General features: G+C 37.7%; 1 protein-coding gene across 1 annotated transcript in view; it reads right to left on the bottom strand.

The window, feature by feature from the left end:
* The window catches only part of parvaa (parvin, alpha a), a 31,239-nt gene extending 24,135 nt beyond the window's left edge, over nucleotides 1–7,104 (bottom strand). The window contains exon 1 of the mRNA XM_066700431.1: nucleotides 6,827–7,104. Within this exon, the coding sequence (XP_066556528.1) occupies nucleotides 6,827–6,962 (136 nt within the window). The 5' untranslated portion in view covers nucleotides 6,963–7,104. The remainder of the gene's footprint in view (nucleotides 1–6,826) is intronic.
* Between the last annotated feature and the right edge of the window lie 3,816 nt (nucleotides 7,105–10,920).

Genomic DNA, 10,920 nt, shown 5'->3' on the forward strand with positions numbered 1-10,920 from the left:
ACAAAGGATGCTTAGGGGAATGGATGCTGCGAGATGAAAAAAAAAGATGCTGTACATCGATATAAGTAGAAATATCTTGGCGAAGCGATCATCCAGTATTGGATCAATAAAGGCTGCTGCTGCTGCTATATATATATATATATATATATACATACATACATAAACACACACACACACACACACATATATATATAGGGCCTATATATTTTGTGGGCCAAGATTCTTCTCCACTTAAAATGCTTTGCTTCGGAAAGGAACCTCTTTGATTTTTACAGTAGTGCTGGCATACAGTATATAATTTCTTCCACACCAAACCTTGTGCTCACCTGTGTGGATTCTTTTTTTTTTTTTTAAGTCAGGAAAGACAACCCTCTCAAACAACATGTGTACTCTAATTGCAGTGGCAGCAAACTAAATTGGAACAATTACCTCTGGAGTGCAGCTTAACTGCAGATGATAGCAGTATAATTGGGACTTACATACGGCTAATAGGCAGCCTAACTACACTTCTCAGTTATTTGTCCCAATTTATTGCACTTTCCCTTAAGTTAAACTGCGCTGTGTTTTTTTATGTCTCACACCAGGATTGCACTGCAATAGCCTTCATGAAAAAATTGCAGAGCAACAGTACAGCACACTATTTTTGCTCTAACAAGGGGTCTCTTCTCCAATTTTCCATGGCTTTTGCTAGGTTTAGAAGAAAATAAAAGTTAAACCATGCTTTAAACACCAAAAGACAATAATGCTCTGTGGTTCTGCTTGAAATGTATTATATGATGGAGAAACTTTCATATTTAAGCCGATGCATGAAATAAAAGAGCTGGGTTATGAAAAGCAGATACAGTACCATTGTGCACCAGATTAAAACTTTGACAATTCAGAAAATCATGCCAATGGTCAACACAGTTGTTGGATTATGATGAGGGTATACATTTGCATATACTCTTCAGAAAAAACACACTGTAGTCAACACATTCATTCAAAAAACTTAAAAGTATGTTGTGAGCATAATTGCAATATTTGAGTGCACAGACTTATGTTTTTGGGACCACAGTTTGCATTGCTAAGGTACCAGGCACAGAAAGGATAGGTGTTTGTCTGATTGGAACAAAGGTGTAATGGTAAACTGAAATTGACTTGTGGTTGGCCTAAAAGCTATTTAATCTTGAGTGCTATAGAAATAACTACTTCCTCCCTGCTCTTCTGCTCCACAGAAAAAGTACGTAAAATTCTCAGAAAATAGTTAACATGACATGCAAGCTTTCAAATGTAACCTACAAGCAAGAAGCTGCGTGACAACTGAACAGAAGCTACAGCCACTTGAAGGGCTAACTTCAGTCGACTCCTACATTTTTTTTAATGTTAAGTGAATAAATAAACAAACAAAAAATACTGTACAGTTTATTGTCAGGTATGGTATAGAATTGGTGTCAGTGACTTAAGGTTAGTTCAGTTCACTCACAAAAACAGAAAGGTTTTCAAAACCTTCAGGTATGGCTGGATTGTTATAGTGGGAGATATTTTGTTTTGTTTTGTACAGTAAAAGCTGAAAATGCATTGTTTTAATATCCATTCTGCACCACAGGTTCCTGGTTTGTCAGAATACTAAATAGGGATTAGGATATTAACTTTTTACAAAGCAGCACAGAACCTTGCTTTAGATAACACGTGGTTGCAAGAAGACCTTGAGCTGTACAATCATCTCTGCTTTAGATCTATTTACTGCTGGACTGAACAAACATACACACATTATGAGGAGGAAGCATCTTATAGCACTTACCTCCTCCACGCCCCTCAGTCTGCACAAACAGAAAGGTTTTGTTTACATTGCTGCTCACCATTTATTTCATTAAGGAAAACGCATCGCATGCCATGAACAACATCAGATTATCTGGTTTCCGACATGAAGAATACTGGCTTCAAAGCGGAGAGAAACTGCAGATCAATCTTGCTTGAAGCTAGTGAAAATCAAGCTTTTAAAAGTCTGGTCTCCTCGGTATATTCAAAAACACATAGTAGATTGCTGAAGACAACTCGAAGTACCAAACGTTTCCTGAGACACTACACAACAGATCACTTAAGACCATGAAGTAGTAATTATGTTGGTAAGTCACTACATTTGGTACCACCTGAAGGAGGTGAATGGAGTGAAGATGCCCTCTACATGGACATTTTGACTGTCTTTATGAAGAGGCTAGCTGACCTCTTCTGGAGTGTCTTGGTTCACACTCAACAAACAATTTGGCATCAAATTGCATCTAACAGTTTGCCGTGAGCTGTTATTAGTTTTCCTAAACAATTCCCATCAGTTCATAACACACACAAAACAAGTATAGAGAGAGAAGTTTACAAAGCTGCACTAACTACCCTATTTTCAACACAAAGACTTTTGTTATAAATTGGATACCACATTTAGGAGGTTTTGCATTTTCCTTCCGGATTGTGTTGCTATAAAGTAAGTCTCTCTGCTTTGTAATAACAAACTCACCCCATTCATTTTTGACATGGAGTTTGGCCAATGGTAGGTGAAAAGAACAAAGAACATATTAAAGTCACGAGTGAGAGGAAGCCAGTTGGCCCATCAAGCTTTACTGGTTGCTAGGAGCTTATCGATCGGATAATCCCAGCCAGCCATTTCTCGAAGATCATAGTCAGTCAGGCTAATTTCTAAGAACATCTTCCTCGTTGTATAATTAATTAAATAAATAAACCAACAATTAATACCAGGCTGCAATAGTACTTTCATCACACTCCAGGGAGTGTCAATGTGTTTTTCCCCAGAGGAAAGCTCGCTGTAACAATGCCGAGAAGCGATGTGTGGGGAGGTCCTGACATGGACAAAGTGCTGGAGAACACTCTGTGCTGGATTTCACAGCTTCCATCGGAAGTAGCTTGTGGCACTGCATCTGTCGCTCCGTAGGCTTGCAGCAACAGGGGACGTCTACATCCTGGCAATCAACACTACGATTGATACGTGCTGCCTCTCGCTCAATCGAACCTAAATTAGAACACTTATTTTTGAGACCCCTACAAGGCTTTAAAAAAAAAAAAAAAGAAAAAAAAAGAAAAAGAAAAGAAAACTGTGCCACAGGGTTTAAATTAGACATCTGGTTTTTGAAATCTCTCTGTGTTCTGTGTCCAGAACATCTTAAAACATTACTACAAGAAGAACCGGTACTCTTGCACTCGAATCAAGACTCTGGAACAAAATACATTCATATACGTCTATCATTTAGAAGTACAGTACCTAATGAATGTACACCAAGTATGCACTATATTAGAACATATACCCTGAAGTGGTAGAAAAAATTAAGTACACCCACAAGTAGAAGAAAAAAGGAATACCTGCTTCTAATTATTTCTCAGGGTCAGCTATAAAGCTAATAAAAGTGCATGCATAAAACTCTGGCCCTGACTGTGATGCTCAGAGCACTGATGACAGATCTCCTCCACAAATTCAAGAGGGCAGAAGGAAGCTCCTACCTTGTGGACACAGTGCACCACACCCCATTGCATTGTAGCGCAGGCACCTTCATCTTCTCTGCATCTTCTCTGAATAATATGAACTAAAATGTTATGAACCTTTTAGAGCCAGCTCCTGCCTCCCACTCCTATCTGCTAGATGGATTCTCTGTCTCTCTCTCTGTCTCGCTCTCTTTTTAACAGCGCTGTCGCTAGTCCTCATTGAAAAACCTGGCTCTCACCACAAAATATCAAATTGTCCAAATGGCCGAGTGTTCATAATTTAATATTTTGCCACATGGGACTGAAAAGACTTTACATTAAATCCAATCAGTCCTTCAAACATCCTGGTAAGCTGCATTTTCTTTCGCTGTGTAAAAACGGCAGCCTGGCAGCCTCATTGTGAGAAAGCTTCATCAGTGCAAACACACCACAACATCAGAGGATTGGGAATAAAACTGATCGATTAGGCTTGTGTCCATTAGGGACTTCAGGGGACATTTATACAAAATGTGTAACCTTAATAAACATAGATTTTGCAATCTCATATTTTGATCTGCTCAATATTAATTTTATGTGGTACATTTCACATAACTTTTAATGAAAATATTACCGCTAGGAAGCATTTTCAGAGATTAAAGATCCAGGTCTTCGTGCAGCATTTCTGGAGAAAATCTCTTGAAAACACTATCATAATTAAAAGTCTGATTATTGTTTTTGCTAACTAAAAACCCTATTTCCAAATATAATGCGCCAAACCCCTGATCTGCAGGAGTTCCTTGTATCCAGTCATTGACTGCATGACTTCACTGATAAATGACACTAGAACGGATCATTGTAGGTTTTGTATTTCAAACAAAGTGAAGGATGCTGCATTTTTCTATGATCATGACAATCATCCAGCCCCTGTTATTATGCTAAAGCAAGTGAGAAGAACACATTAAAACAATGAGCAAAGAACCTTAAAATCCTACGGAAGTGTCCTCTTGCAGTTGCAAAGTTATGATAATATGATAAGAATAATACTATGGAACAGATCAGGAAAATAGTATAATTTTCATATTTCAATAAAGTAGTAAGAACTTCATATTGACATAATATTAACTGCATGGGTTTTTCTTCGTATCTCTTGTTCCTTCATTCCTACGTTATTACTGTAGGGGAATACCATATACCATACAAGGCAAAGCACTGGGCCTAATATAAACAGAGATCTGGCTGTGCTGTTCAAGTATGGTATTATTGGGGTCAAAAGAACCTAACATGTACCTAATCAATTTAATCTGCACACAAGTCAAACAAAACAGACATTAAACTGTATAAAGTAAGAAATACGCAGAAATAAATTGCATATTGTATTGATCCCAAATATGTTCAGGATTCTGGTACACCAGGGTTTAATCCTGTAGATAGTTTTCCTCAGTTATAATAGTGTGCCATTTGATTTTAAGCAAACCTTTCACAAGTATGAGCAAGTAGTCAAAAAAGTAGTCAATTTGGAAACTGAAGTCCACAATACTTGCAACACCAAAAACTACCACTTTTGGAAAATAAAAAATCATCACGACACAGATTATACAGCTACTGACAACTTCGATACAGCCCTGCCATTGAGAGTGAAAGAGCATATGGGTGTTTGTGAATAACAGTTACAAATGACACTTTTTCCATTTAGTACGGTAATGTCAACAGAGAAAGACTGTGATGAACAGGTGTGTTTTACTGGCGTGAAGGCAGAGTGTCAGTGCTCTCAGCAGTTTCATTATGCAGCTGGAAAAACTTTTCTGTAATCACACATACACACACTGGGCTGATCTCAGGCTTTTAGGAGCCTTGTTTTCACCACATGCCCTTCATGGCGTTTTAATCTTGAAACAAAAAACTAATATTTACACTATAGTCAGTTTTTTCCCAGTTATCAGAAAGATCAAAGAGGAAATGAGTGCTCTGCAGTGTTTTTATTAATAACAAACTGTCTTTCTATAGGAAAATGATCTGTGCAAAGATCACTTTCATCCCTCCATCCATTTTCTACACCGCTTGTCCTGGTGATGGTCACAGTGAGATCACTTTCCCTGTTCAGTAAATCTAAAGCCGGAGTGTTGTCCATTGTGGGGTTTGTGTTGAAACTTAATGTCCAAGTCATTGGTGTACCACAGCAGTGCATGGGAGTGTCATCTAAATGTCCCCAGAACAGGCATATAGAGGTACCCTGCTTTTACACTTAGCTTCTAAACCATTTAATCATCTCAAGCTTAACCTTTCCAATTCTGATCTCCTCCTCTTTACCTTCTACTGATTTCTCCATTTCATTCCCTCTGGAATCTACCACTCTACCCCTCTTTCGCTGAAAATACCTGATTTCTGGATTTCATAGGCCGTAATAAGTGTTTCACATTGCCATCAGGTATTGTGATAAAAACATAGGCCACTAAAACACATCTTCCCTATTGCATAACTCAATTAGTGTTCATCCACCCAGTGGTTTATTCTTGATTTGGTATTTTTCCAAACATTAACTAACTTTATGCTGGTAGCATTCCAGTTTCCAGCTTTTAAGCTATATGTACATTCACAAGTTCAAACTATAGCATCCCATAGCAAAAAAGGCCTCAATAAATCCATTACAATAGAACCATTGCTATAACGCAAGAGAACTGTTTGCATTTTGTTAACTGTGTCAGTATTACTTAATATAGCACTTATTATTGTGGTAGTTACTGAGGGAGATCATTTGTAAAGTTTTGAATTAATGTAGGGTAACTTCATGTCATAAGCACAGAGTGGAGGTCTATATCGGAACTAAGGATGCTTGTTTTGTGCGCCAGCGCAGCGCACTCAGGGAGAAACTCCGTAAAAGTGCAGGAATCTGGGCGACACCTTCAAACTCCAGCTCTAGGCTATGGATACTCACATGTTAATCATAAAACACAAATACACGTCGTAAATATACATAATCAGCGACAATCACATTCAGATCTGCTCAAGTCAAAGTATGGAGCCGATTCTCATATCTTGTTACTTAATAATCCTCTTTCTAGTTGCAACACTACAAACATTGAGGCTCAGTGACGTCACGTCCAATATGTCCAAGGTCTGGGCGCACCCATGCATGCACAACGGGATAAGTTTATTTTCGCAGCATTTCTACGGCTCATAAAGAAATCACACACTTTGCGTTACTTTGTGCTGGGCTGTGGTGCACCTACGTAATATTAATGATCTAACTGCGCTACATTTGCGTACTCTCGTCAAACTCGCGTATCCGTGAATAAAGTAGATGAAATATACAAATGTGACGATTACAGCTGTGCCCAACAAAGTCTAAAAAGTGATGATTCAAAATGCGTGTCGGCCAAACTACCTTCTTTCGCTTTTTTTCTTCTCGCCAAAGTTCCTCCAAGTTTCCCCAGAAAAGAGTCATCTTTCTTCCTTGAAGGTGGCGATTTCGGGGTCGGAGACTTGGGAGAAGACGGAGATTTCTGAGGTGAGGAAGCCATCGCCGCGCCGCGCTGCTGTAGCGGGGAAAGCGTTCGTGCACTTGATGAAATCAGGGTCTCAGCCTGGGAAACGGAAGCGGAATCCCAACTATTTGCTCAGCCGGGACGTCAGCGCTCCTGCGCCGCAGCGGCCGGCCCGGACCCCCGCTCCTCCCGCTGCGCCTCTTCCTGGATGGCGCTCCTCCCTCAGTGACCGGACGATACGGTGAGGTATCGGAGGCATCGCGGTCAGCGGTCATTAGTAATATTGTTGCGTCTTATTTTGCCTTGTTGTTGTTGCTGACAAACTCAGACATGCTGTAGCTACCATGATGCAACTGTGCAGAATTGCCAGTTGACACATGTGCAAATAATCTGACATAGATATGAATACTGTTAATAATAATAATAATATTTATGTATGTTGTTACGCTGATGTTAATATGTACATTGAGTTAGCAGTTAGCAGATGAAGTGTTCCGGCTATAAGCTGGATATTCTTTCTTAAAGAAGTGTTTACGACTATTAGTTCTAGTGTGTTAGCTCTAACCAACAGCCCATTAGTAAGTGCAGTTGTTCCAAGTAGTTTTAAACATGCAACTCTACATCCTTCGTTAAAAAAAACTTTTTTGGACTCAGCAATACACAATAATTCCAGACCAATTTCCAAACTGCCTTATATTTCCAAGGTTTTGGAGAGAGTTGTTTATTTGCAGCTCTGCTATCTAAATACATTCAATATTTTAGATAAATGTCAGTCTGGTTTCTACAGAAGAGCATTAGGGTCACTTAAGAGAGAGAAAAAAAAATATTCTTTGAGAAAAAAATTCAAAAGTTTTGAGAAAAAAAGTCAAAAGTTTTGAGATTTAAAGTCGAAATAAACTTTTGAGGAAAAAAGTTGAAAGTTCAGGTTCAAACACAACAGCATCGATATGGTGTTATAAGGGACTGGGCAAAACCCCAAATGGGTTCTAGATGAGGAGAAGGTTGTCATGAAGTTAAAAAGACTGTGTAGAGCTGTATTGAACTGAAATGTAGGTATAAAAGGGAATTATTGATGTCTAAGTTGTGGGTTCAAATCCTGAGTGGGGCAGTGCTCTTGTACCCTTGAGCAGGTACTTCACAATTGCTCCAGTAAAATGCCCAGCTGTATAAATGGGTACAAATGTAAGTCGCCCTGGATAAGAGCATCTGCTAAATGACAAATAATGTAATGTAATGAAAAGTATGCCTCGGAACGCTAATAAGCCTTATTAATCGCTCGAATAGAGCAATATTGTAAACTATTTTGGGTGTATGTTTCCAGTTCCAAAAATAACTCCCCAGCAAAAAACAATTCTACCTTAAAAAGGACTATGATGATTTTGGGGAGTTGTCTTTTCAATATTAGAAAGCAACCCTTGGAAAGCTAACAACCCAATCTAAGACACAAACTTGTGGCATTGGGGACACTTATTTGGTTGTCTCTTCCCAGTCCGACAAATGGCTCCCCAGCATGAAACTGTTGTAGCACTATTGCACCTTAATGCCACTATTACTTTTACAAATTCTGTTCAGTTTAACAAATTGTAGAAAATGTGTATATATAATAATAATAATAATAATAATACTTCTATTGGTGTTGTTAATGTTATTATTAGTATTAAAGTTCATTATTAATATTATTTACATTATGTAATACAATATTTGCAATTAAAACACACATTTCTGAAAGCTCAGAATAAGTATTTTTCTGTTGTAGACGTCTTTGTAAATCTTTCCATTGTTCCGGGGTTTCAGGTTTTGCCCAGTCCCCTATCGACGCCATATCGACGCTGATGGTGTTTGAACCTGAACTTTCAACTTTTTTTCTCAAAAGTTTATTTCGCCTTTAAATTTCAAAACTTTTGACTTTTTTTCTCAAAAGTTTATTTCGACTTTATATCTCAAAACTTTTGCATTTTTTTCTCAAAAGTTTTGATTTTTTTTCTCAAAATATATATATTTTTTCTCTCTCTTAAGTGACCCTAATGCTCTTCCGTAGGTTTTAGACCCCTGCACAGCACTGAATCTGCATTGCTGAAGGTCAATAATGATATTTAGCTCTCCATGGATTCAGGTTCACCTGTCGTCTTAGTTTTATTAGATCTTAGTGCAGCATTTGACATAATCGACCATAATATTCTCCTCAATTGTTTAGAATGTATGGTTGGCATCCAGGGTATGGTTCTCCAGTGGTTTTCCTCCTATCTAAAAGACAGGAAGTTCTGTGTAAATTTAGGTAATTATTCTTCTACTTCGGCTCATTTACAGTGTGGTGTTCCTCAAGGGTCAATTTTAGGACCGTTTTTATTTTCACTGTATATGCTTCCTTTGAGCTCAATTTTTTCAGAAGTACAGCATATCTTATCACTGTTACGCGGACGATTCCCAATTTTATTTCCCAGTGAGTGTAGACTAGAATTGTTCATCCGAGAATGCCCTAAATTGTTTCAAAGATATTAAACACTGGCAAATTATTTCTTACAATTAAATGAAACCAAAACTGAAGTTCTGATTTTAGGTTCCTCCATGTCCTCCTTACCTGGTCTGGTAGTTCAGTTAGGTCCTCTGTCGTCGAATGTACAAGATCATGTGAGGAGTCTTGGTGTGATTTTAGACTCCTCGCTACTTTTCAATAAGCAGATTAGTGCTGTTGTTAAGGGTAGTTTTTTTCACTTGAGATCTTTTGCAAAAATTAAACACCTTCTTTCTTATAAAGACATCAAAATTGTGATCCACTCACTTATTACATCAAGGTTAGACTATTGCAATTCACTGTACATTGGTCTGCCCCAAACTGTATTATCCCGCCTACAGCTAGTTCAAAATGCGTCAGCTAGGCTTTTAATAGGGTCAAGAAATAGGGATCACATTTCCCCTGTTTTAGCATCTCTACACTGTAAAATTTTGATTTATGTCTACAAGGCATTATCTGGTCTTGCACCCCAATACATCAGCAATCTTCTACACCCTTATTCCCCTATCAGAGTGTTTAGGTCTTCTGATCAACTTTTATTAAGGGTCTTTCATTGTCGCTATAGATCTAAGGGCGATCGTGCCTTTTCTGTGGTCCTAATCTCTGGAACAGTCTCCCTTTCCATGTGAGGTCAGCTTCATCATTAGCCATTTTTAAATCTTCTTTAAAAACTTATTTTTACTCTGTAGCTTTTGGAAAAATTATTGAATATTTCGAAAGGGATACATTTTATGATGCAGTATTCCAAATGTTTTACATTTAATTTTAAATGAATTTGTTTCTGTATTACTCTTATTTTGTTTGTTTGATCTGTAAAGCACTTTGGCTCAACTTTTGTTGTTTTTAAATGTGCTCTATAAATAAAGGATGACTTGACTTGACTTGAAGAACAATGCAATGTAACAGTCCAGTCTAGAGTTTTGCTAATTTTTTCTTAGTTTTATTTCAGTACGATTGTCTCCTTAATTTTACAGCTAGCGTACATAGCCTGTACAAAGCAAGATTAACAGGAATGTTCACAATTTACTGTAGGAATGTTATATTTTTTTGTGCTGAACTATCTGTCTATTGACACCAATACAGAAAGCTGAAACTAAGCTTATTGTCTATATGACCGATAAGGATTTGGAGATCAGGTACCGTTTTTCAAAATATGCTGAGAAAAATTCTTTACTAAAAGGAAAAAAGAGAGGGAAAAAAAATAATCAAAGCCATTGCAATAGGAGTGGCCTTGGCTTGATTGGCATTGAGATACATTTGCTAACTCTGGTATGCAAGAGATCAAATAATAATAATAAAAAAACAACAACACATTTTATTCTATTAATAAAAAAACATGATTTGAGATTAGTAAGGGACTGCATTGACTCCAGACATAACCTTCTACAGTCCTTGAAACCTACTTATTATTGTTTTCCAGTAAGCATTACTTTCATGTAGTTTGAAGTCAGACTGTAGCATCCCTCAAAGATAATTGCTACA

The sequence above is a fragment of the Amia ocellicauda genome, chromosome 4 (assembly GCF_036373705.1).
Source record: "Amia ocellicauda isolate fAmiCal2 chromosome 4, fAmiCal2.hap1, whole genome shotgun sequence".
NCBI lineage: Eukaryota > Metazoa > Chordata > Actinopteri > Amiiformes > Amiidae > Amia > Amia ocellicauda.